Raw genomic sequence first — 27,115 nt, 5'->3', positions numbered from 1 at the left:
GAGCTGGCTTCATGTCACCATGCCAACCTGAACAGAGAGCCCTGAGGCCCGCTGGCCTAGTTAGTTTGTTAGTTTCTTGTTTTTCGTCAACAGCAGAGCTGAAAAACGACCACAGGGAGGCGACAGAGATTGAACATGAACAGGTCAGCACCATTCTACCTGTTACACCTCAATCGTTTTTCATGCACCAAATAACGACTTATTCATGTTTGATTTGTTAATTCACTATTTTTTCTTGCTTGTATTTCCTGCATCACTGCTTAAGCATTTGTTAAGAGCTACTATAAGGCGGATCGTTTAGCATCAACATTAGCCTACCATTTCAGCTGTTATATTATGATTTTTTACATGTTATATTTGCATGTTGAGCATGTAAATATTCGAACAAATGACGGTGTTTCTAGTTGAATCACTTGTGGACCTCTTGGGGAAATTCTACTCTCCAGCTTTTTATCCCCAACCAAACCGCCGTTATCCTTTTACTGGTAGTTGTAGTTTTTTTCTCCTTGTCGCCACAGTGTCGCTTATTAGACGTGATACGGTTACTAGACTATATTTCCCAGCGTTCCCGCGGCGGCGCCTCCTCCCTTCACTCCCTCCGCCTTCCCTCCCACTCCACTGGGCCGCGAGGAAGTCGCAAGATGGCTGATGTCGCTTGGAAGTAATGTTCCCCTCTGCAACATGAAGCCGTGAGTGTGGAAGAAAGCGAGGGAGGCACCATCGGGCTTTTATTTTTATTTTCTTTTAGTTACTTTTCTTTTATTTCGTCAAACATCCATCTCATTCCGCGTCGTGTCCGCCCCGGACTTGTCTTCGGGAGTTGACGCGTCAAATCACGCCGGGGACCCTGCCAGCAGCTAACGGCTAGCCACACCGTTAGCAAATATCAGTACAGTTCGTCAGTCAGCCAGGCAGGCACACAGCTTGTTAGTTTGTTTTTTAATCCATACTCTGACACCGGCGAGCCAGCAAGCTTCGCTACACATGTGCTGAAATTTAGCCTGAGGTAGTGCAGAATAAATGTCCAAATACTGAATCTGTAACGATTTTACAAGCTACTCGGTTTAACATCATGTCCGCGAACTGGCCATCCAGCCTGTTGGTTGCTAACTAATGCGCAGTATTGACTCTGTTTCATGTGCACAAACCAGCAGGATCATTATTTTATAGTCATTTCTCAATAACATCCACGAGCCAGCTGCATTTCTGTTACTTGCTGCCAACTACATTTTGGAAGCTGGGTATGTTAAAGCCAAATTATGGGAGTAGTAAATATGTTGAACTTTTTCTGGTTGTAGGTAGCTGCACTGGCCTTGCTGGCATCTCACCAAAAATCCACAGGGATGGACACTAAACTGAGCAATCGCAACCAAAACTGAAAAAAATTGGCATTTCGATATTTAGGTAATTAAGTAGCTTTGACTGACAGGGTTGTGCAGCAGTGCATAGTGACTCATTTCACCAGTCTGGGTGTCGGATAAGTTGTTTTGCAGGGTTAACGAAACTACAGTTAGTCACTACATCGGAGACCAGTTAGCTTGCCTGAAGTGCACAGCTAGCTACAGTCTCGCCCCACATCACATTACAAACACGGCGTACAGAACGTATTCAGAGCCCGCTCCCGGCCAGACACACAGGCTCAACAACACCGTCATGGGAGTGCAGGGTTTTCAAGAGTATTTAGAGAAGCGGTGTCCCGGGGCCGCAGTCCCGGTGGACCTCCTGAAGCTTGCCCGTACCGCGGCCCGCCAGCCCCCTCACCACCATCATCCACACCACCACCCACATCACCCCGGGCCCATGCCTCCCCCGCCCCCGCCTGCCAGGATCCTAATCGACGCTGACTCCGGCCTACAGCGCCTCTACGGCGGTTATCAGACGGACTGGGTGTGCGGGGGCGAGTGGAACGCCATGCTGGGCTACCTCGCTGCCCTGTCACAGGCCTGCCTGTACCAGGGTGGCCTGGAGCTGGTCGTGGTTTTCAACGGCACATTGGGGAAGGAGCGCTGGCCCGAGTGGGCGCGGCGAGCTCAGGGCCAGCGACAGACGGCGCAGCTGATAGTCAACCACGTCGGCAGCAAGGCCACCCCGCCTCCCCGGGCATGGTTCCTGCCCCCGGCTTGCCTCAGCCACTGTGTCCGCCTCGCCATGTTCCGCTTCCGAGTGCGGGTGAGCAATGTGATATTGGCTGTGTGAAGTTGTTTTATTGTGGTCATATGGCGTGCCGTTCATTTAACAGTTGCCCTTTCTCGCAGCACGCCCATTTAGTAGCTTACATCATCCAGCGCTGTTTTAACTCCTTCCAGTTAGTGAGCAAGTGTAGCTGCCTGACCTAACCACTGATACTAGTCAACCTGGGGTTTTGTTGTTTACAGCTTCAAACGAAGGCAGACCCGGGCTGTCAAACTGGCCGTTTTGCACTGGCTGTTTGTTGCAAGCAGAGTATAGATTCCTGTCTCTAGCTAACACCTTTAGCTGGTCTGCTCTGCTTTCATGGATGTATTTGGGATGGTCTACTGGGAGGACAAATGTTTCCAGTGCAACAGATATTTTGGATGAACGGCTGCTCTGTGCAACCCTATTCAAGAGCGGTTAGAAACATGTATTTCACAACATGACCCAGTTTAACCTATATATTACATAACATGAACTCAATGAACCTTTCATACATTGTTGAACAACTGCTGAGTGGATAGACTATTTATAGATCCCCAGTGCCTGACAGTGGTACACTTGTAAGGACTTATTCCATGCGTTTCAATTGGTTGATGAAAGTTTAAAGTATTTTATTTTTTGTGCATTTGACCTATTGACACAAAAGCACCAAAAGGTGGATGTACTATATCTTTAAATATAGTCGGCTTAAGTGAGATAAAGAAATGTTTTGTAATGTAACCAAATCTTTTAATGAGACACTGAATAACTTCACATGAAGTCTTTGAAAAAGGAAATGTGACTCATAATGTTATGTTGAAGGCCTGCCGTAAATGCAGCCACACTGCCCCTGAAGTTTCCTTTCAATCAGCTTTACTTGGCTGTCAGTTTTTGCCTTTGACTTACCTTCCCAACAGATTGCATGCTAGTATTAAAAGCCCCGTACCATCGTGTATACTCAGAAGGTACTTGTTAGAACAGAAAATCCCACCCACATTACAGTACAACACACTCAGATGCTCTTTGTGCTAGTACAGCATCATTACTCACAGTTCCCATGTGTACTTGTTTTTCTACCCGTATTCTGAGAAACAGTCCTATTTCTGCAGCTTCAAGTGTCCTGCCTCTGCTTGAATTACACCTTTTTATAAAGTACACTGCTGCTCCTCTCGTTGCAGAAACTGCCTACTCATCTTTACGTGTAATACACGCCCATTTAACCTATCTATTTGATATTTTGCATATCTATTATTCTGGCTGTTGAAATTTTATATTAGTTTGTTTTTATTATTGTCGAGTGACACAACAGAAATTTGAAACAGTTCAAACAAATAAAACAGTTTCCTCAGAATCAGCCTTGCCATCCCTGTCCCATATTGCATTCATTTGAAAGAGATTTCATTACCAGCTCATTAAATAGATTTTTAATGAGGTAACTGAATGTAATTATTTAGTTTTCACATTGATTAACACAGACATTGATTAACAAGATTAACATAACAGTTCTGGCATAATCCAGAAGCTCTTCCGTGCTCTCTCTGTGCAATAACTATGCACCACATGCACCATTTGGGTACTGCATCAATGCTTTCTGAAAAAGTGATGTTGCCCTAGGTCTGGGTATCTGCATCACCAGCAATTTGGAAGTGATTGGTGCAGCATAAATTACCACAAATGTATTTTTTTTTCAAGAGAACAGTGGTTTATGAATTGTTTGTGTGGACTATGGAGCTAAGCTTAGCTAAGCTTGGTATACATAGTGTCAGGTATCAGCACCACTGGGAGTCTCTCATCTTTACCTTCATTATAAATTGAGTATATTGCGATGACTGGTAGCAAATGTTGAGTAATTTTTACAGTCTTTGATGTTGTTCTTTGGTGTTTGTGCAATTATACAGAAACAACTACTTCCTGTCCAAAACTAAAGATTATTTTCAGTATCAATTGATCTTACAGTTGTTTTCTTGATTAGTCATCTGTGATTAAAAAGAAATGAGAAAATAGTAAAAAAAAAAAAAAAAAAAAGCTGTCACAAATCCACAAATTAGAGACACATTGGGATTGGTTTATTGCTCAAAAAACAGCAATTGTCAAAATAGATTCAGATAAATTTTCTGTCACTCAGCTACTTGATTAATTGACTAATTATTACTGTGATCGTTTGACTTGAACTATGCTGCAAACTGTGATGCACTCACAAGAGATGCCATCAAACTCCATCCAGAGTTTGTGTTTTCATGACACAGCAGGCTGAGTTTGCCCATTCTGTTTCCACAGGTTGTACAGACTTTGGAGGACCACCACCAGGAAGTGCTGTCTCTCTACAGGGACTATGGATTTGCTGGTCTGATTGCTCAGGATTCTGAGTTTGCCCTCTGCAACGTACCCGCCTATTTCTCATCGCACGCACTCAAACTGAGCTGGAACGGCAAGAACCTGACCACACACCAGTATCTGCTGTCTGAGGCTGCCAGGCAGCTCGGGCTTAAGACACAGCACCTGCCCTGCTTTGCTGCTCTGCTGGGTAAGGACCAGACATACCTCAACTTCCACAAATTCAAACATATGCCACATTTCTCTTTCACTGAAACACACGCCCTACTTGTGAAGTGTATTTTTGGCGCCTCTCTTTGTCTGTTGTGCTTGTTCGTTGACACAGCAAACATCTGAAAGCATTTCCGTCTTGCAGGAAATCATATTCTGCCTGATGAGGACCTGGCTGCCTTCCACTGGAGTCTGCTGGGACCAGAACACCCACTAGCTTCTCTCAAGGTACTGTATGCTTCTGTGTCCCAAGTCTTTCGCAAATCACACCATATCACACCAAATCACACCAAATCACACCAAGATTTAACGATAACGTAATGATATAATGACTCAAATTGTTTTGTGAGGCCTGACTTAGCTCAAGTGTCAACACAACCAGATTACTTGCTTACTTTAGGTCTTTAAAGGTCTAATTTTCTCTCTCTTATATGTATAGTATCATTTCTGGAGAGAAGCCTTTCTGGTCATCTTCTCTGCTAATTTGCTGTTGCTGAGAGCTGCTCTTTCAAAATAAAATCCTTTGTGGTTTAGGAGCATAATGCTTTCTCATCAGTGGATTTTCATCAGTTTCCAGCACTTGTTTCCACACACATGAAACATTTGAAATATTTAAACTTTGCTCAAATCTGTCTTCTCATTTTGACTATTTAAAGCAAAACAATGTACCTTTTGCTGCGCAGCAGAAGCAGCAGCCTCTGCTGCCTCTACAGCAACAAGTGGCTATTACAGGACGTTGGCGCATTAAATTCTGTTGGGTTTGAGCGGTTAACGGTACTGGAAGCAGTGGACCACTAGAAACTAACAGCTCATGTACAGAAAACAAAGCCTATCAATCGCTCAGGCAACAAACAAAAAATCATCATCTCAGTACAAACCAGAAATCACACTGTCCGCTCATGTCGAGTCAGTATTTGCCGAATCTGATCTGAACCCACGGCAGTTGTGTGGTAAGATGTAGATGCTAGGAGCTAGTCTCTTCACCTCTGCCATGATGTCTGTACTGAGAAAAGCAAGCTCACTGTTTCTTATAGGTGAAGACATATAATTGGTGGTGTGTACCACAAACGCACATCCTGTGAGAGATTGTACCAGCTCAACCCATGTTACGTAGTGCAAGAACAGCTTCAACTTTGTCTATTACCCTTATGTCTATTACCTTCATGTTGTGTTTTATTGCTTACCAATTACACTGGGAATCCTCTAGTAGCTGCGCTGTTGTCTTAAACGATTTCTAGAACATGACATACTCTCTACTCTCTAATTATGCCTCTCAGTTAAATTATAATTAAATTATCAGAGCTGATATAAATGGGTGTTTGAATTTTTAGATTTGTCCTGTCCTGGCATTTTCTCTCATACATAATAATAACAGAGGAATTTAAAGGTTTAACTCTATGAACCAGACACAAGCAGAATCCAATTAAAGTTATTTAGCCAGGTAACTTGAGATGAGGGGATCTCCTGAATGTTATATCTCGAATTTTTCAAATCTGGCTTGAAGATGATGTCTGGATAACTAAAATTTCTCTTTGATTCAGCAGTGTGCAAAGCCGTTTTCTCTTCAGCATCGTGGATCACTTAAAATAGTTAAAACATGCACTTGAAATAGTTCATTAAAAAGATTTGCTCAGTGCTTGACACAGCTGAACGGAATATATTCCTCATGACCCCTGGTTTCCTGAACGGTCGCTGTCGCTTTGACAAACATGCCAAAGTCTTTTTGTAATTCTTGATATTTTGATTTTCCTGACTGTATATGGGAGTTGAAAGCTGTTTATTTTAATGACTGTTAACCCTTTTTAACTGATGCACAGTTTAGCATTAAACTTACATTACTAACTTAATGGGCCTGATTTAGGCAGTTGGAGCCACTGACCGTCACTCTGGGCTCATGTTCACTGTTCACGTTCATGAGCTTCACATTCACTCTGTAGTACATTCAGTGAACGAATCACTGAACATGCACCGTTCTCTCACAGTGGAAGGATCTGAGGCAGTCTCAGGGGCCGCTGACTATCACTGAGCCCTTTTTTGCTCTGCTATTCATATTCTGTTGTGCCACTCACATATTTGTCACCAGGCGTATATTCTGCTGATTTGTACATCTAGTTGTCCTTTTTATTTTTATCCCTTTATATTTATTATTATTTTGTTGGCATTCATATATACTTTGTTCTTCCACAATTATTTTTTACCATTAATCACTCACTCATATTTTGTTCTAAAGCTGTTTGTCTGTATACGCTACTTGCGACGCGTTGTGTTGTACTGCACGTGTGTTGCTGCTGTGGCAACACGTGCAGTAATTTCCCTCCGGCATCAATAAAGTACCAAACTAGACTTGAACATACCCCAGTACACCTGCGAACAAAACTGGCTGGAAGCACTCACTCAGTGAGTAAGAGTATCCCTGCTAACAACTAAATATACATGTCAGTGTTTCCCTCACTCACTCACACTGAGTGAGTGAATCAATGACTTGAATCACTCACTCAGTCAGGGAGTGTTTCCCTGCATGTTCAACTGAATAAAGAAATGAATGGGTCGTTTCAGGAAGTGATTCACAGTTCGTTCACCCAAAAGATTTGTTGTTTTGAACGAACCGTTGGCGAAGAACAACTCAGACTCAGTATTGAGGCTAATGGCTAAAGTACATGTTTTTTTTAAATGAGTATCGACTCAAAAGTTTCTGATATAATTGTAAAATTAAACATATAAATTATAGCACAGATTCCTTTTGTAATTGCACTATAATTTTTATTAATGGAATAACACCAAAATCTGTAAAAGGTCATCAACCAGTAATATGAGTGGCGAGGTATGTTGGTTTGGCCCTAATGCTTTTTCAAAATTCAAAAACAGTCCTCCCTTAGTAACTGTGGTCGAATACATTAGCCATGTAGTGACCCTGCAGTGCACTAAGTACCTTTGAAGTTTCTGTTTACTTAAGTAAAGCGATTCTGCTCCAAGTTGATTTAAAAAGAAAAAAGAAGAAAAGTGAGTTAATAAAAAAAAGTTGTAAAATGATAAATATTCAGATAAATATCTCTGTGGCCCTTTCATAGTTTTTCTCCCGACTGAACCAGAGATATGTGCATCAAAACTGTGTTTGCTGTTGCAGGTGCGAGCTCATCAGTTGGTGCTGCCGCCCTGTGAGGTGGTGATTAAGGCCGTCTCAGAGTACGTCTCCTCCATCAAAGACCTGGGAAACCTCGACGCCATCGCCAGAGATGTCTTCAAACAGTCACAGGTGAGTCATGTTTGCACTGTACATTTCACTGATTATTATGATTTAGTTTTTTTTTTGTTGTTTTTTTTTTTTATCAATGTAATGAATTCATTTAAATTTATGAAAAGTATACATGCACATTCCACCTAAAAATTTTAAACAATGAATGTGCTTTCAACTAATGTTTGACCTTATATACCAGACTCAAACTTAAGTCCGCATCTGTACTTCACTCACACATCAGTGCTAAACCATAGACTTCTACCAGACCTTATAATAATCCATGTGCTTAACGGGATTAAATAGTCTCAGTTCTTCAGGAGAGGAAGCTGCAGTGTTTACAGTGTTGATTACACTGGACACATTTGGGCCCAAACTAATGAATATTTTCATTATTGATTAATCTTGTTGTTTTATCTCTATGCAGAAGTGTAAATTTGGTCCCCATTGGTGTTAAATATCTTTATGATTGAGCAAATGGTGTAAATAAGAAGCATTGCAATTAATCTGCAGCCTCTCTAATCTGTTTATATACAGTATGTCTTGTCACTGCTCTGTGACATTCGCCCTGGGAGAGGGTCAGATGGCACTTTTCTAGGGGGTCTGTGCTCCAAACAAGGGGTGCAAACAGTGCTTTTAATGATACAGATGATGATACAAATTAATCTTTATCAGAAAAGTATTTGCTGTACCTTGGCTGAGTGTACAGGCACCAGTTTGAAATATGTGTTTAATAAGTAACAGCCAACAATTTCATTTAGTAGTTTGGCTAACTCAAGAAATAAAGGTTGATACAGCTGAGAAACGAGAAGCTCGTTAACAGTATCAAATTCTGCGAGAGTTCCTGCGGGACAACGTAGTGACGGGTCAATTTAGGTTTTAAGGGGCTCATTGTTGCGTTGTTTACTGTGATTTGATGTATGTGAACATTTAATGCCAGGGCATCTCTGTGCCCATAATGTGTCATAATCCCAGTCAACACGATGCTTTGTTCCTCTCACAGTCTCGTATGGAGGACAAGGTGGAGCGATTCAAGAAAGCTGTGGAGTATTTCTCAGCTGCCTCCAAACCACGCTCGCCCAACATGGGGCCCTCCTCTTTCATCTGTGAGTCCTGAACTGCACAGGAAACAGAATAAAGTGTCTACAACATTATGTAATCACTTTTGTTTTATTGGAGCTGCATATATATTTATAAAAAAATGTTAATTTGCTTCTTTTTTTTTTTCATCTTTTCATGCTCAGTACCTGGGTTTGGACCCACTCCATTTGGGGGACCACCTGGCCACATGGGACCGATGCAGCCTGGAAAGAATCAGGTAAATTCCTGCGCTTGGCAATCCTTCATCTTCCTTGATGTGTGTGTAATTGTTCTCTGCTCTACATAAATCTATATGTAGCAGAGTGGATTAAGTTTTTTGCTCTTTTAAATCCCTTTGTGGCAAGAGTTCATTTAGGGGGAAAACTGGCTGCCTGAGGAGGGTGCAGTCCTTTCCATCCAAAATCCTCCCACCAGCCTTGATTAGATGCTTCTAGCTTGATGTGAATTAAAATAGGACAGTATTAGCTCCCGTCCCTGAGACATCTTCTCCCTTCTCCCTTCCCTCTCTCTCCTCTCCTACTTCTCTCTGTTTCTTCCTTTTCCAACCCGTTTATTTTCTTATCCCTCCCCTCTCCTCTCCCCTCTTGTCCAACCGCAGTTCCCTCCTCCCCAGGTCCCAGGGTTAAAGCCACCCTATCAAAATGCTCCATACGGACCTGGCTCCACCCCTCTGTTCCAGAACCCACCACCACCGTCCCAAGACTGCAACGATTCACTGACGGGCAAGATGGGCTTCACTGACTGGTCAGCTCCATATGATTCCACTCAGGGGGGAAATCGATTACCCAATCATCACACCGGCAGTCAGTCTGGTCCCTCTCCGTCACCTTCCTCGTCATCAGATGGAGACGAACCCAATGACAGCAATGCAAAGTAAGACATGTAGTCCGGGTTTCAGACAAGGTGCCTCGTTACATTTAAGTCAAAAGGGGACTTTGTCATTTCAGGTGGAACAAAGCACTTGTTTTGACTACTCACAGGAAGAGCTTAGCTTTCACAGTACGTTGGCAGGCTACACTTTACGTTGAACATGCAACAGGTCAGGAAATGGAAAGGAAATAAACAAGAATGAAATCTCTCTCATTTTAAGTCTGTGAGAGCTATTGAGCGCTGTCAGACGAATGTAATTGATGTGAGAATTTATAGAGGGTTTACTTGTGAGACCCCTGTGTCCCTCGCTCTCACATCAATCATTATGAAGGATTCAGTGAAAATTTTAAGCTGCGAGCAGCATTATCCGGGCCCTCGCAATGTCACGAACCTCAGGGCCGCTGCCAGGAGCCCAGTCGAGGCCGCCAACATGCATTACGTTCCTGTATATCAAGTGTAAACCAGACCATGAAAATGTCATGTAAATCAAATGATGATTGTCACTCAAGGGTTATTTCCTGTTTTCAGTAGGCGGTGCTTTGACAATGATGTCACAGTAGCACACAGATATCTTTTCCCAGTTAAAGCACCACTATGAAGTCCTGCTTGACCTGAGAACAGTGCAGGCGGAGATTTATAAAGCCAATTTCATATCAGATGAGCCTTTCCCACAATGCACTGCACTCATAGCATCTCTATTTCACAGACACTTGTTGACTGACTGGCTTTTTGTCAACAAGCTTGTGGTGTGAAGTAGCCCAGCTGCAGCCTAGAGATTCAAGGAGTGACTGAGGAGAAAGAGAGCAGCAAGGCAAATCCTCCTCAGTGGTGAACATGTGATTTTGCCTCTTCATGTGTTTTGTTGCCCCACTAGTCTTCCTGAAATGGGATTTAAAAGTCAGAAATGGGGGAACCCTTGGACACGTTGTAGAGGTTTATACTCTTTTGCTGCATTAGTGTCTATTTTGTAGCGAGCCGCTGAAACAAAGTGAGCATTGAAACGTTTGCACAAAATACGTTTGAGGAAATGCCTTTTTTGCAGAAACTGTGCAATAGTGCAAACACACACACAAACAGTGGTGTGTATCTCTTCCTCTGAAACGATTTGATACACATTTAAGTCCGAAGTCCACGATCAGAACAGCAACGGTCCAGGAACAACAGTCAATTATTTATTTCAAATACTGAATCAGAAATACGTCAGAAAACTATCTCCTCTGCCACACATACAGTAATCAACAGTAACGGTGATACACTGGATACATTTCAGTTAGGTTGCTGAAAATGCTTCTGACTGGGAGGTGCTAACCCCAGTCTCTTGCACCCTGTTTAGACCCGGTATTAACATCTGTCTCAGCTGATCCTGTCACAGGTAGACAGCTCTCAGGTTCAGGTATGAACGCACCCAAGACACATTGAGGACGCATTTGAGATCCGATCACTCAGACCACATTCGGAGGTGGTCTGGGCCACATTCTTTTAGCAGTGTTCAGCTGTTTTCCTATATGTATTATTTAATCTTTACACCCATATTAAACCCACAGACATAAGATGAATGCTAGGCCAGGATGACTAAACACTCCCATGAACCCTTTCTTTCAGCCATTTGACGGACAAGTCCTCTCGGTGGGAGGATCCTGCTGGAAGGGGGGGCTCGGCCTCTGGAGACGGTTCCCAAGGCAACGGGAGTGGGTCAAACATTCCGTCACTGCTGTCTATGGCGACGCGGAGTCACATGGACATAACCACACCCCCTCTGCCTCAGGTGAGAGACATAAAACACAAATCAAGTAGCAGTTGTAGGTTGTTTTTGTGGAAAGCTGCATTTTGGCATCAGTGTTTCCTGTTTTTTTTGTTTGTCACTTTAGGTCAGTGCTGAGGTTCTTCGTGTAGCCGAACACAGACACAGAAGAGGACTAATGTACCCCCAGATTTACCACATATTGACCAAGGTACACAATTTTCCTCACTCATATGACAGCCAAGTTTTATTTGTCTTTGCATTTGTCCCCTTATCACCTTGTCTAGTTAAAAAAAAGAATTATAAAAAAGACGAGTAATAAATAAACCTTGTCAGACCTCCGCTTCCTCCTGTTAATCTCTCTTCTTATTTCGTTTGTCTTTACCTCTCCCTCCACCATCCGCCCCCCCAGGGCGAGATGAAGATGCCAGTGTGTATAGAGGATGAGTGTAACTCTGAGCTTCCTCCTGCCTCTCTGCTGTTCCGTGCTGCCAGACAGTATGCCTACGGTGTCCTCTTCAGTCTGGCAGAGACACACCGCCGCCTGGAGAGGCTTGCCCTCCGAAAGAGGGCTCCCCTGGAAGGTAGGCCTGAGTACAGTATGTAGATGAGGCCAGTGAGAGAGAGACAGATTCTTAGACGGGTTCTCCACAAATCTGTGTTTTTCTTTTGAATTCATCATTTCTGTGATGAATGAATTCCCTTAATGGGCTTGGTTGAGATCAACTTTGAACCAGGTTGGTTGGCCCTCTTGGTAACTAGTTAACTTTAATTTAGGGTTCTTGTTTTTTTTTCCTCATATTTAGATTATAATATATTTTAGCTGGGTAATCTATTGTGCCCTTATCGTGTGATTTAACCAATTTCAGTTTCAGTTGGTTTCTTGGTTTATTTTGTCATGTAATCTTCGAATACAGGGATGTAGAATATACATCAGCTGTTGATATAGTCTGACATTTCCCAAGTATTGTTTGTACGGCATGTACCGGCAAATACAACACAGTACTGTATTGAAGTATCAGAAGTTTGTCAAGTCCAAGGTTTATTTTTGGTTGTTTAACTGATGCTTATAGCTCTACTGTTTAATGATTTTTTTGTCAATGTGAGCAGAAATGGTAGCTAGTAGAGCTGTGACGATTAGCCGGTTCGTCAATTGACAGAAAATTCACCGGCAACTATTTTGATAATTGACTAATCTTTTCATAATTTAATTTTTTCAAGCAAAAATGCGAAATAGTCTCTGGTTTCAGCGTATCAAATGTTTCTTTGTCATATGTGACAGTACATTAAATATCTTGAGCTTTTGAACTGCTGGTTGGACAGCAGAGGCAAACTGAAGATCGCTGTGGTAAAATGAGAATAAATGTTGGTTGCAGCCGTTGTAGCTAACAAGTAAAAGCATCTAATGAGAAACACGGTGAGAAGTGAAAGCTAGTGGAACAGAAGTGAGGGAGCAGTTGGCTTCATGTCAGTCCAGCTCGGGTTTGGGACACATTTTTAGTGCTTCTGTTTTTCAGTGGGCTATCTCACATATCTGCTGACACTTGAGGAAGGTCCTTTACCGAAAGCATGCATCAGTAAATGAGCAAGGCATAGATTAGAGCGGTGAAGGTTTCCTTAGCCAATGTGAAGTAGATTTGAAGTGGTCGTATGTCTGCTGACTCGCCAGAAAGCTGGTTAAGGGAACAAGCCACTATTTGCATTTGCAGCTTTGATGTTGCTGTGTAGGCAGAGGACATTTTGATTTGCCAAACACAGGTGTAGATAATGTCATTACTGTTGGCTGGTTTCCACTCAGGTCTACTGGTTGCAGGGCTCTTCCCACACCCCTACATGTAACTGAAGCGGCGTTGCTGTATTAAGTTACACTTGTGCTTTTCCTGAGATGAAATGTCAGAATGGCTGCTGTGAGAAAGACAAGAAAGTCTCAAAGTTAACCATGGGAACTAAACCTTTATTTATATTACAGAGCATTGAGAGTCTTTTAACCCTACCTACACTCTTACTGAGTCTGTTAGCTACATGATTCATACCACAATGCAACAGTGATATACCAACCAGCTCTAAAGCCTGGCACTGAACTGTCTGTGTCATACATTTATAGTGCCAGTTGTACCATTTCCCTTAAACCAAACCATGCCCACACCTCTCTTTCTTGGCTCTCTGTGACAGTTCCTCCAGTGATTGTCAAAGAGTGGAGCAGCGGTAAGGCCAAGTCAGCCCTTACTCCAGAGCTGGTTCCAGCCTTGTGTTTCCGGGAGTGGACCTGCCCCAACCTGAGGCGGCTGTGGTTGGGTCGTGCCAGCGAGGACCGCTCCAGGAGAACCAGGGCCTTTCTGGCCTGCCTTCGCTCTGACTGCCCAGCTCTCCTCAACCCAGCACAGGTTCCACAGCATCTGCTGCTCATGTGTTGCGTGCTCAGGTATGACAGTGTTGTACACCTCTGCTGGGTGTAGTATTCTTTTATAATGCCTCATTAAAATGTGCACGTGTCTTGCCCTAAATGTAGTGTGTGTCTTTGTAGGCACCTCAGTGAGAACCAGTCTCGGAGAGTGTGGATGAACATATGTGCTCAGTTCTTTTCACTGCTCTTCCTTGTTTTATATGATAGCAAATTAAACATCCTTGGGTTTTAGACTGTTAGTGGGGCTGTTAGTGGCTATGGAAAATGGTGATTGGCATTTAAAAAAAATTAGTTTATTCAGGAAATACTCAGCAAATAAATCGATTCTGAATTGTTTTGCTCATGAAAATGACAGTATATACTCAAGGCTGCACAGTATCTTAGTACACTGCATGCAGTGTATTATTACGCCAGCTTGACCTCCATGTTGGTGTTGGTTACATTTATACAGCAGGAAGTAGCTCTGTGATTTTCTAATCGTAATGGGTGAGTTGCTTGATAAGTTATGTTATATTAAGTTATATTGCTCAGTAAATCTTTGTTCCAGTAGACCTGTGTTTCCACTGTGCTCTGATAAGTTTGGTATTGATAAATGAAGGTTTACAGCTGGTGGATGTTAATTCTCTTGGCCAAAACATCTGTGATTATTATTTTGATAATCAGCTAATCACTATCAGTTAATCGTTTAAGTAATGGTTCGAGCATGAGTGGTTTGATGGTAATTACGAGCAGCCGAGTTGAACAAGCATTCACATGAGCCTCTGACAATTTTATCTCCCACTTTTTGAAAAGAGTAACCGAGTTATCAGCAAGCCTGTGGCAAAACAGCTGCAAAATAAAATCTAATATTAACACAAATACAACGATTGAGCTACACAAAGTGAGCATAGTGAGAAGTTTTTCTGCAGGACAAAATGATGTCAAAATGTCACTCGGACACACACAAGCTCCAAACGTGTCTTTCTAGGAAGACATTCTTAAACCACCAGTGACAAAAGATTTATTTCTTAAGTTTAAGTTGTAATTATTCTACTGATAACATCTGAAAGCAATGGCAAATTAATATAGAATGTCAAACAGAAGAAATACTCACTATAGTGAGCTTTAATACTGATGGAGACACAATTTGAAATGTTACACAAGCTTCATTGTACACTATTACTGAGAGGTAAGCTTAGTCTAAGCTCTCCTAAATGTATTAAATGCAGTTTAGAAATTGGCACATATGAACAGCTGTTTTGGAAACATTTTTTAGAGAAGTGAAAGATTAAGTTGTTGATATGACCTGGAGCTATCGCCAAGGCTAAAACAACGCTAAACTGATTGAATACTCTTATATATTGCGAGAAAGACTTTTGTCAAGTTGTGGATCTGTAAGGACGTCCCTGCTCTGGATGATTGGTGTAAGGAGGTACTGAGTAAAAGTGACCTACACCCTTCATGATAATGTAGGGGGATTCATTAAGATATGGCAACCGGTCTTGGACACCTACTTAACAACATTGGACTACAGCGTACTAGTAATTTGAATGGAATCATGTCAGCGTGATGGTGTGAATGTTTTAGTCTTTCAGTTTTACTATGTTTTGAATCATGTTTGTGAATTTGCAACTTCCTATTTTTTGTGTTTTTGTTAAGGTGGTTCAGAAACTATGAACAAAGTGGTTCTGTGCGTATTCATTGTCACCAGGACTTTGTCACAGCAAACGTTATAATAGAAAAATCCCAGGTTTTTACTAATGACATTAACGATAGCTCCGTCTTAGTAACAACAGGGAACCTGCATGAACAGGATCCTGAAACGGAGGCAGTTACATGGAGTTCATCAGTCATTCTTGTTATTATGCACTTCTGGGCTTTTCCTACTGTGAGATGTCACAATGTCCTCTGTGGAAAGGGCTTATTAGGGGATTGACACTAAGTCAAACTATGATACTATTAATACAAAGGAACCAGTGATTCAGTCCCTGAAGTACACTGTGCATCGTTCCCCTGCAACAGAAATTTTATTCAAAGCTCTTCTGCTCACTTCTCGGGTTTTAGGTGATAGCCCTCGTCTGCTGTCACACTCACCTCTTACACTACATATGGGACTGTTTTTTAAAAAATATTTTTATTGCATTTACCGTGTCAATGCTGTATTATGTGATTATAGGCATCTTTTAACTAGTTCAGATTTCAATTCAAAGCCAGCAATTCAAATTAAGTGGTTTGGAGCTAGTTCTTAAGGAACAATAGACATCACTATAATCCATAGTTCTGTGTTCCTGCTCTCAACTTAGCTTTGTTTGTCCTTCGCTCTCAGGTATATGATGCAGTGGCCTGGAGGAAGGATCCTCCAGAGACATGAGCTAGATGCCTTCCTGGCCCAGGCTGTTTCCAGCCAGCTCTACGAACCCGACCAGCTACAGGAACTCAAGGTGAGACACAACTCCTCCTTCCATCACTGATGAGGGGTTTCCTACTGAAAACAGATGTTTCTGCACGTTATTTTCATTTAGTTTCTACTTTCCTTTATTTGTGCTCTTGTTTAGTGCAGTGTGTTTTTGAGAAGCACAAAATCGAGGTGCACAAGTTCGGCTCAGGGCTGCAACTAACCATTATTTACATCATCAATCAACCTGGCAGTTTATTTTTTTTTCTTAACGGTCCCATATTTTATACTTTTCCTGTGTTTTATTTGAAGTGTAGTTTTACATCTCCTCTCTCAGGCTTCTGGACCTCTAGTAACAACAGGTCAGTGAGCCAATCAGAAGAGATTGGCTAACTGTTTTCTGAGTGATCAAATAAAAATATAGCGGATTTCAGGTGAGCACTCTTGTGAATAAATGCCCCTCACTTTGCATTTCCCAAGGTGGTATCTTAAAATGTTTTGATTTGTTTAACTAAGTCTAAAACCTAAAGATATTCATTTGACTGTGATATATGACAAAGAAAAGGAGCTGAAAGCAGAGAATGTGTTGAAAGTTTTGATTGAAAGATGACAAACAATTACTCCATGATCAAAATTTAGCAGTTGAAGATTATTTTTCTATCAATCAAATAGTCATTTCAGGTCTAGTTAAGTTGAAACAAACCCTGGTGCATGTGTTTGGACTATGGTGTGAAAGCTGTGAATCAAACTCTGGTGCGGACTAAACAACCGGACCAAGGCCGCATGAAAAGGAGGGTCTCAGCCCGCCTCCAGGCTGACTCTGGTGCAGATTGTTTGTGGTCTGAAATCAAACAGTACTACCAGAGAATTTAATGATAGTAGATGTGTGACTTCTTTATTTGGTAACTATGGTGATATGTAGGAATATGTGTTTGTGTTGTAATCCATGAAGTTCATTGATTCAGTACTTCAGTCAGTTCATTAATGTATCTTTGTATGTACAATAAGTCAGACTGAAGCTAATGGGAAAAGTCCCTCCAGACGTTTCCACTGCTGAACATTTGACTATTTGTTGAATTCAGACACAGTGACACTGTCATGCTGTTTGCCTGTTCTCTTCTCACTCCGCTGTCAGTCTACTCCAACACACACACAGCAGACGGGGTTCCCACACATCCTGGAAAACCTGGAAACTTTCAGACCAATTTTTAATTCTTGATTTTAATTCCTAATGCTTGGTTAGGATGTTGCGTGTGTGCGTGTGTGCATGTGCGCCTTTGACGGATGGAGCTGAATGAATACAAGCGATGAGTGTACATGTCTGTTTGTGTGTATGAGTATAGTGTAGGACTAAAAACTCTTAAGTCTCTTCGAAGTCTTCTAGTGTATGGTGGGTATATGGTGCCTGTAAACAGAGTGATAGATCAGGGTTTTTACACTTAAATCTAATATTTCTATACACGATTCACATGTTTTCCTTTCTTGCTTTTTGTGCTCCTGATTTAGTCTCTTTGTGCAGAGCATGTTTGAGTCTGCTGGCTAATCTAATCTCAATATCCTTCCTTTGCGGTTATTTAAGTGATCTTGATCACTTAAATAACCGCACTTGATTCTTTAGAAATCCTCCTTTGAGACAAAGTGTGACGTGTGTGCCAACAAACCATGTGTTCAAGAGCTTGTGATTCACAGCTCCTCTGCACTGTCACTTCTTCTGTGTTCTCCTCATCTCTGTGTACTGCGCACAGTCTGAAGTTACTGTCACTTCTCATTTGTGTGTTGGCTGTCAGGTGGAGAAGGTGGATGCCCGTGGTGTGCAGCTGGCTGCTCTCTTTATGGCCGGCGTTGACACAGCGCTGTTCATCAATGATGTGTGCGGCCAGCCGTTGCCGTGGGAACACTGTTGTCCCTGGGGCTTCTTCGACGGCAAACTGTTCCAGAGCAAACTGGCCCGGGCCGCCCGCGACCGGGCCGCCCTGCTGGACATGTGTGAGGGGCAGGTACGAACCAGAGAGTGTGTGTGTGTGTGTGTGTGTGTAGTCCTCTCAGCTCATGGAGTACTTTAATAATCCCAAATGACAAGAAAATCACAGAAGTAATGAGGTAGGTAAAAACTTTTTGACTTTTTACTGTTTAATTCCAGTTTGGTAACATGCTGCATGTTAAGTATTTTTCTGTATTTTAAGGGGTGCATGTCTCAAATAGACTTTAATCTCATCAGTGTCCTCACTCAAGACTTTCCCAGGCTGTGTAGGTGTGTTCATCTCAATAACTGTACCTCAAAAGCTCAGTCACGGCCGTCTTTCTGCTCTGCAGGAGGAGCTGGTGTCTAAGGTCGAGAAGATGCGTCAGGCGATCCTCGAGGGCATCAACCTGTCCCGCCCTCCTCCTCCTCCCCCTCCTCTTCCACCTCCTGCCTTCCTGCCCCCTGCCATGGTGCCCCCTTTCTACCCCATGCCTCCTCTCTACCCACCTCGCCCCATGGGCGGCATGCCCCCTCATCATCACCCACATCATCCACATCACCCCGCCCAGCACAGACCCAGAGCCTTCCCAGGTACAGAGTTGCTTTCTCATATTGTCTCTATGTAGACGATAGCTCTACAACACACTCATTCTAAGCAGATCCAAATATGCATTGCATAAAAACGGAGCCCTGTGGTGCATGTGTTGTATACAATTGGGACAGCTCTAGTTTGTCACTCTACAGTAAGAAAAGACTGTCTGTCTAAGCTGTCAATAATGTTCTTTCTTCAGGCATTCAGTCCATCCCCCCTCAGGGAGGGAAACTGGAGATAGCTGGCATGGTGGTTGGCCAGTGGGCTGGGAACAAACCAGTCCGCGGAAGAGGGGGGTTCAACATGCAGGTGGTGTCAGTGGGAGCAGGGAAAGGGTGAGTAATATGGTCTTTTAGTCTCCAAAACAACACTTTTGCCACAATAAATTTTCAGGGAGAATGAAGATATTGAGGAGCTTGGATATACTCTGTATAACTGTGAATAGTATCAACTACAAGCTATGTACTTGCTGTATACAGCTATATTGTTATGCAACTGCCAGCTTTCCAAGGCTGTAAAAACATTTCATATGCAGGCTCTTTTGCCCTGCCCCTTCATGTTTTACCAATGAGGGATTGAATTTTGTCGTTAAAGTTGGTGTGACTGAGCCCTAAGGCTCATTGCTGATATTTCCTCAATTTAAAGGGGAACTGATATTGAACATCAAATGCTGTCTACAATGTTACTGTATTTGTGAAATATGTTGTGTAAAGCCTTTTTTTTGTTTTTGCTTGTTCAGTATGAGTTTGAAAATAAACTACTGCATTGACCTGTATTATTTTATCCATCAGGAGTCCAACAAAGTTACAGAAGTGCAATACGAGATGGGTACTTTTTAAATGACTCTGTTTCTTCATCACAGGAGGGGTAAAGAGATTCCAGCAAAAGTAAGGGGAGGGAAAAAGGCAGCTGCCAACAGAACACAGGTATGACCCATCAAGTAACAAACCAAACTTTCACACTAAGCTGTGTCGCCCTGTAGTTCAAATCCTGACACGAACGTTGAAACCACCAGAGAACATCACAGATACCAATTCCCTCTTTGTCTGTCACGTTCCCACACTCTTTCTCTCCTTCTCATGCCTCCTGCTGTTCTGTTAAAACTCCTCCAGACGTCATCATCCCCCCCAGCCAGCAGTCCCCCAAAGCCCTCAGAAGAGGCGGGCTCCACGCCAGAGGTTGCGACTCAGCAGCTGAACGGCAGCTCAGCAACCTCCGCCATCGGCCAGTCCTTGGAGCTGGCCCCCCTGGCCCAGCCAATCCCGTGTGCCTTAGCCAGCAGAGACAACCAATCAGAGGGGGTGGAAGTGGAGGCCCCCTGTTGCCTTGACGACTGCCCGTCAGACGGAGCGCTACAGAAGGAAGAGTGATGGCATCCTTCCCGGGATGCACTGCTCTGAGAGAGTTATCTGTGTTCGACTGCCTTTCCCTGTTTTTGTAGCCCCGCCTGCTAGCTGTGCACCTTATCACATGGAGCAGGAGGTGAGGCGAGGCTCCTCCTCCTCCTCCCCGCTGCTCCATGTGATAGGCTAAAGCAGTTAGCTGTTACTCCCTTTTTAGTTTTCTCATGTGGTTTTACATTATTTTATGAAGAGAGGTCTTCTCCATGAGTCTGTAAGCGCCCCACCCCTCAAAAATCCTAAATGCCTCCCTCCCGCACTCAGAGTAAAAATAAGCTTGAAGCCCCACCCCCATTACAACCCACCATTTTGAACGAGCCCCCTCTTTAAGTATGGGTATCTGTACAGTTTAAGATTCTTATTTTTTTTGTTTTTAATGGTCCCGTTGTTTGAATCTCTGCACACAGATGTTAAGCTTGCGGTTACGGTGACAGATTGGATGTGGTTTCCGTGGTTACAGCATCTAGGCCTGGTCGCCATGGTCGGTAGTTGTGTGTTAATGTGGTTTGTTGCCATAGCCATCTCGTGTGAGTTTGTCTTACATGAGTTGAGAGAGACGTTCAGAGTGATGTACCATTCTTCTGTGCAGTGACCCTCGTCCCCCTCACTCTGCAGGCTAGCCGCACTGCTAAACACACAGTGTTGGCACACTTGCTAGCATCAAACCCCTTTATAGATCAATTGGTTATCTATCACTGGAGCACTTCTGCACCGCCATGGTATTAGTGTGCTATTTTACTTTGACCTATGTAGCATAGCCTAGTGCTTAGCTGTTGTGCTAAGAGACCCCCATGAATTTATGCACCTTAAGCCCTAAAGTATGCAAGATTTCCCCCCCGCTCCTCCAAAAACAAAAAAAGTGCATTATTATATTATATTCCCACCCACCCCCCCTTTGTCCCTTTGTCCCAAAGCTTTGATTGTATTATCCCAACAGAAGCACTTAATGTTGTATTTAAATATAATGAAATTGAACAAGCCCCTGTACAGTTGAATTGACAGTCTGTGAGGGGTGTCCCCTGCGCCTAAGTAAATCATAATGACATGTAGAACTACATTTAAAGGTAAAGATCTATTTGAGAGACGTCAGAATGTGAACAGAGTGGTTTCAGACAAAGAAGCACTTTGTTTTAAAAAATGTTAAACCACACTGGACAGTCCTCTACCAGGTGATAAAGAAATGAGAAACTCTGAGGCACCTTCTGGAGTTAAGGCCAAAAAGAAAAGAATAATGCTAACCCAGCGAAAGATGGAGATGGATGGTGAGGGTTTGGGTGACTGCTGCCAGGCAGAGTGCCCTTCAGACAGGCCTCACACATTCAATCAAGAACTTTGCAATGAAGCTGAAAGGACTCCTGATTGTCCATGTCAAGGATTCCCGGGAATCATTTCAGATTTCTAAAAAGTTATTTCCAAAGTGTATTTTAATAAGGCTAGCCGACTGAGGCGGCCACTGATATAAAAGGGGTGTGGCAGCAAAGCCTCAAAGATCCCTCCACCCTCAGGTGGTGGTTGAGCAAATGTTGTCATGACAATAGCCCAACACCAAGAGCTGTTGCCCCGCAGAGCTCTGGTGTGTCACTTTAGACCAGCAGGAAGCACTTCCCTGCCCTGAAGCACCTCAGTCACAGCAGAGGCTTTATGGGTTGGATCACATGTCACACGACAGGGGAGAGGGAGGCCTCATGGCGGACCTGAGTGTGCCGCTCACAATCTGAGACTTATAAGATACTGAATTGTTTTATTAGAGCACTTATGTTTGTAGAGAATGAGATGTGTCCCCCACAGTAGGTTTCATCTGACAATGGAAATACAAATATGTACTTCTTACCGATTACTGGTAGCACAACTGCAAATGTAAAAGCAGAAGACCGACAAATATTGCCTGAGAGATGCTGGCCATGAACATTGTAATCTCTATAAACGTACGTAAGAGGTTGAAATGAGCTCATTTTAAAAAAAGGCAAGTCAACAAGAAGCACCTTATTTTCTTACTATGTTGATGACTTGTGCTCTATTGTGTGCCACAAAATTGACATGGATAAAGCTCTTATGAAATGCCGTTTTGAAGGACAAAACCCTGACTATATATGTAAGTGTTAATGTAGTCGCGTCAGACATCCCCTCTGTTATGAACTCAACACATTACAGTGAAACGCTGACAGTTGACCCAGCCATGAGTGTAGGCGTACGCTCATCATCACAGGGCTGGGCCGCGCCGCCGTCTCTTACACCAACACCAAATGAAATCAGAGGTTTGGACATGTTAGCCGTTATTGGTAGGGATTAAGCATACGAGTGCTTTAGGTGTTTATAGGTTAAGAGTAGGTAACAGCGTCGGGCTTAACACATGACCGTAATACACAGACACCAAGACTAGGCTAGAGAATATAGCTCCACTGGCCGAAATACTAAGTCTAGAATTACTAGGAGTCATATACTTAACTGCTTTCAACTTTTGACATTAGTACAAATATGTGTATCGCAACAGTACATTGTTAGAAGATGGCTTTTCTGCGGCGAGCCAGAGTGTGATCCGGTTTACGATGCCCTCTCTCGATTCGCTCGCCAGATAACCATTACACACACACGCACATACACACACGCACATACACACACACACAGACACACACACACACACACATACACACACACATACAGACATACAGACATACATAAAACAAGAGCACATAGACGCAGACACGCGCACACGACAGACAGGTATTCAGTTGCATTTGTTACCAGCAGCATTCTCTCTGCTTTTGTGCTGAAGTGATTTTGTGCAGTTTCAGTTCCCAGTGGAGTGGTCGTCAGTTCATCAAGAGATCATTTGGTAACACATTCTACTGACTCGAAAACCCCACATTCACAAGTTTGCATGGACGGGTTAAAAAAAAAAACAAAAAAACAACATGTTACCGGTGTCGTCGGGTAGGCACAGAAACAACCATCTATACACACAACACATTAATACACACACACACACACATACACACAGATACATAGATGTTAAACCCTGAGTTACACAGTAGCTAGTATGGAAAAAAAAAAGTCAACACAATACATGATGTAGTGTCCCTCTTTTGTCCTTGTCTGTTTTAGTTTGATAGATATTTGATCAGTGATTTTTATGCTTGTTATCCTAACCCCCCACCCCCCCAACCCACTCCCTTCATCTTCCTGCTATGACACTTTCTCTCGCCTGCCCTCCTCCCTACCCCCCTCCCCCCAAACTGTTCATTCACTTCTTTTCTCTGCCCTCGTATCTTCCTCATAGATGACATGCTCACACGTGCACACACATACACACACATCATACCCATTGATTGGCATTAAAAGCAGCCACACACAAATACAGATATTTTACACACAGGTTACCCCCCCACCCCCCCCACCCGACTCTGTATTTCAGTTCTCTCTTTCACTCTTACCACCTCCCTCTCTGCCTCTCCTTTAGCCCTTAGGACCGTTACTATTGGCCGTTTTTCTCTTTTTCTCTTTGGGCTGCCCCGCCCCTTAATCAACCCAACTAACAGTAAAGGTTATATTAACGTTGATAATCAGTTTCTGTATGTATCTAGCCAGAGTCTGGAAAAAAAAATCAGAAAAAAAAAATCAAAACTGTTTTATTCAATTGTGCAAATGTGTTTTTCTTACTATTTTTAATGTTATTACATCTTCTAATCTAATCCTTCTACCATTGCTTCAGTTAGTACTGAAATACGCTTAGCCAACCTAGAGATTTGAACTGTAATGATTGCGATTTTCCTTACCTGTATTTTATATGGCATCTTTAGACCACTTCACCATTTATGATGTACGTAAGTAAATATTGCCCGTTTTGGTTTTTTTTTTTTTTCGAATTGAAAATCGTTGTCTGCACTATGTTTGATTCTCATAATATCCCTGATAACGATTTCGTGGTCGACTCATTATCAATCGAAGCTGAACTCTGCGCCCTTGCACAAAGCAGCGAAACATCTCTTGTAAACACCTGAGAACCAAAGTGCACCTAGCATCCCCCTCTATCCCCCTTGAAATTCCCTATAGTCCCGCCCCCCCCCCCCGCCCTGACATTGACAGTTTGCCCCGCCCCTCGCCCAGAGTAACAAGTTTTCTGATGAGTATGATTATATATATAATGACATTACAGCACGTGTGATTTTATCTGACAAGTCTGTGACGTAACAGTGTCTTTACACTGTGGTTGTTGTGGAGACGCAGACAGACAGGGAAGAAGGAACGGAGTGTGTTCGCGGACAGTGAGTGAGTGAATGAGCAGGCAGGTTTGGACAGTGAGTTTGTCTTTTGCAGGCATTGTGGGTAGATTCACCGCTCATGTTGCTCGCTTTCGCTCAGTTGTGAGCTCTTCATTGACTGAATTTAGGCTGTGTGAACCACTGCACACGCTCGCATCAGATCTACACTAATACACAGGAAAGAACGACACCTGACAAATATGCTTTCACTCTTGCTGGGGTTTTGGCGCCCTCTTTTGCATTTTTCTTACATGTAAATTGTTGCGCTCTCTCAAACTTGCCTTTAACTCCCCAGACTCAGATTGACAGAGCACACAGAGCTGTACTGAGTCTTCATACTGTAAGTGGGCATGGAGGCTGTCGAAAGTGGCTGAGTTTTCCTCAAAACACAAATCTGAGACTGGTTGTCCTTCCAGTAGATGAAATGTGAGCCAGAAATAAAAATCAGGAGAAAAGACTTTTGGGCTGAAACAAGTAGTTGATTGATGGGAAATTAATTGGCAACTATTTGAGTCATTTTTTAAGTAAAAATACAAAGCATGCTCTGTCAGTTGTGAAGATTTCTTTTAGAGCTGCAATGATTAGTTAATAAATCGATTATTCGAGTGCCTGAAAATTAATTGGCAACAATTTTGATTTTAAAACTGGTTCCAGCTTCTCAAATGTGAGAATTTGGGGCTTACCTTTGCCTTACATGATGGTAACCTGAATATGTTTCTGTGTAGGACTGATGGTTGAGTAAAAACAAGCATTTTTGCATTTCAATTTCTTTCTTACGTGAAAGTAAAATCCTTAGGTTTTTACCTGCTGCTTGAACAAAACCACGAATTTAAAAATGTCACTTTTGGGTTTTGTTTATTGTGATGTACATTTTTCACTTTTTTTGTCACTTTATAGACTGAACAATTGATTAATAGAGAAAATAATGTATAGGTTAATCTGTAATGAACAAAAACATAAGTTGCAGCCCTAAAAGACTTGCTACTGCGATCAACCTCAGAGCTTTCTTTATCATCCACATAAATTAAATTCTTTGGTGATTTTCTTGTCGAAGACAAGTGGAAGGCATAACAACAAACCATCTCAGCTGAAATGACATGAGGAAAATTCAATCCTCTCAAATGAAATGATGAGAGTTGTGTCAGTTGGATGAAAGCACCTTGCCTCTGTGCCTACAAAAATGGGAGCATTTCTGAAGAGTTTGACAATGTTAAGAGAACCAAAAGTCCCAGAATAGAGATGTACTATGTAGTATTGTAGAAGTTGAACAGTATTAATGTCTGTCATACAGAATGTGGAAAGGAATCATCTGTTGTTTTGTACCTGTTCTGATCTAATTGCAGGATTCTCACAGCATTTTGTCCAGTTTGAATTAAGGTCCCTATTCTGTCTGTCTCTCTCTCTACACTGCCACTCCCCCCCTCAACAGCCCCCCAAGCTCCAGTATAAGCCCCCCTTCTCTCTCTCTCTCTCTCTCTCTCTCTATGGCTGAGTCCCAGTAAGGGGCTCCATTTGATCATTGTGGGCCATTTCTTGTCACGTTGGTCAATCACGCCCTCAGCAACATGTGTACCAGTGCATGTACTTGAGTTCCCAGGGCCACCCAAAACTACCTGTGCAGCAAAAAGGGTTAAATTTATCCATAATATTATTGTTATAGAAATATTATCATCATCATTATTGCTGTTATAATTATGGTTGGTATAATTTGTCATCATTGTTAGCATTATGGAAGCACCAGACTGTTTGTGTAAAGACGAGAAAAAGAAAGCTTTTTTTTTTTTTTTTATTTGTCTGGCTGTTGGTGGTCTGATCTCACAGAGGGAGGGGAGGAATGGTTCAGAAAGAGACAAAGATGGCAGTCATGTTTGTACTGGTTGGGAAATGACTTACAGTGCTGAAATAAAATTTATTCTTTTAGTAAAAAAAGTATTTGTTGTGTCCAGTGTTGTGATTTTTACATTTACTTTCGCTTTGATTTTGAAATCTTGAAATCATTATGTAATCATACTGTACACCTAACTCTAAGTGGCTTGTTTTATTGTAGTTAAGCAGTCTATAAATGGCCCTTTTCAGGAATAAAAGTGGTCAAACAATCATTTTGTCTATTTGCATAAGATTGCAAATTAACCACAGTGACACAAACTAACCATAGACGCCAAACAATTACAAAGTGATGCAAAATGAGCACAAAGAGACACGATATTACCACAAAATGATCACAAATTGATGCAAAATGACAAAAAAAGAGACTCAAAACGACCACAAAAAGACGCTAACAAACATTAAGATACACAAACTTCCGAGCTGCATGGTTGGGCCTATTGTGTCATAATCCGCCCATGTTTAACTGATGTATAAAGCATTAGTAAATGATGTATTAACCATTAATAAAGTCATTAATTACAGCTTATAAACCCCGCCTTATCAGACAGTGGAACTTTTACTTTTAATGGAGAACTACCACTACGTGGTAATGAT

The 27,115-nt window shown here is 42.4% G+C and overlaps 1 protein-coding gene across 1 annotated transcript; it reads left to right on the top strand.

Moving 5' to 3' along the window:
- The first annotated feature begins 545 nt into the window (after window positions 1-545).
- Window positions 546-26,566, top strand: fam120c (family with sequence similarity 120C). Its single transcript, XM_056383830.1, has 17 exons — window positions 546-2,169; window positions 4,432-4,678; window positions 4,844-4,926; window positions 7,823-7,951; window positions 8,934-9,036; window positions 9,175-9,248; window positions 9,630-9,904; window positions 11,504-11,666; window positions 11,770-11,853; window positions 12,055-12,226; window positions 13,815-14,064; window positions 16,352-16,466; window positions 18,208-18,417; window positions 18,734-18,974; window positions 19,175-19,310; window positions 19,838-19,901; window positions 20,088-26,566. Exons 1-17 carry the CDS (start codon window positions 1,654-1,656, stop codon window positions 20,343-20,345), a joined length of 3,120 nt encoding a protein of 1,039 aa, XP_056239805.1. The 5' UTR covers window positions 546-1,653; the 3' UTR covers window positions 20,346-26,566.
- The last annotated feature ends 549 nt before the right edge of the window (window positions 26,567-27,115 follow it).

This window comes from Seriola aureovittata, chromosome 9 (assembly GCF_021018895.1).
Source record: "Seriola aureovittata isolate HTS-2021-v1 ecotype China chromosome 9, ASM2101889v1, whole genome shotgun sequence".
Classification (NCBI taxonomy): domain Eukaryota; kingdom Metazoa; phylum Chordata; class Actinopteri; order Carangiformes; family Carangidae; genus Seriola; species Seriola aureovittata.
The sequence above is the reverse complement of the archived record's forward strand: the minus strand, read 5'-3'. Positions and strand labels throughout refer to the sequence as shown.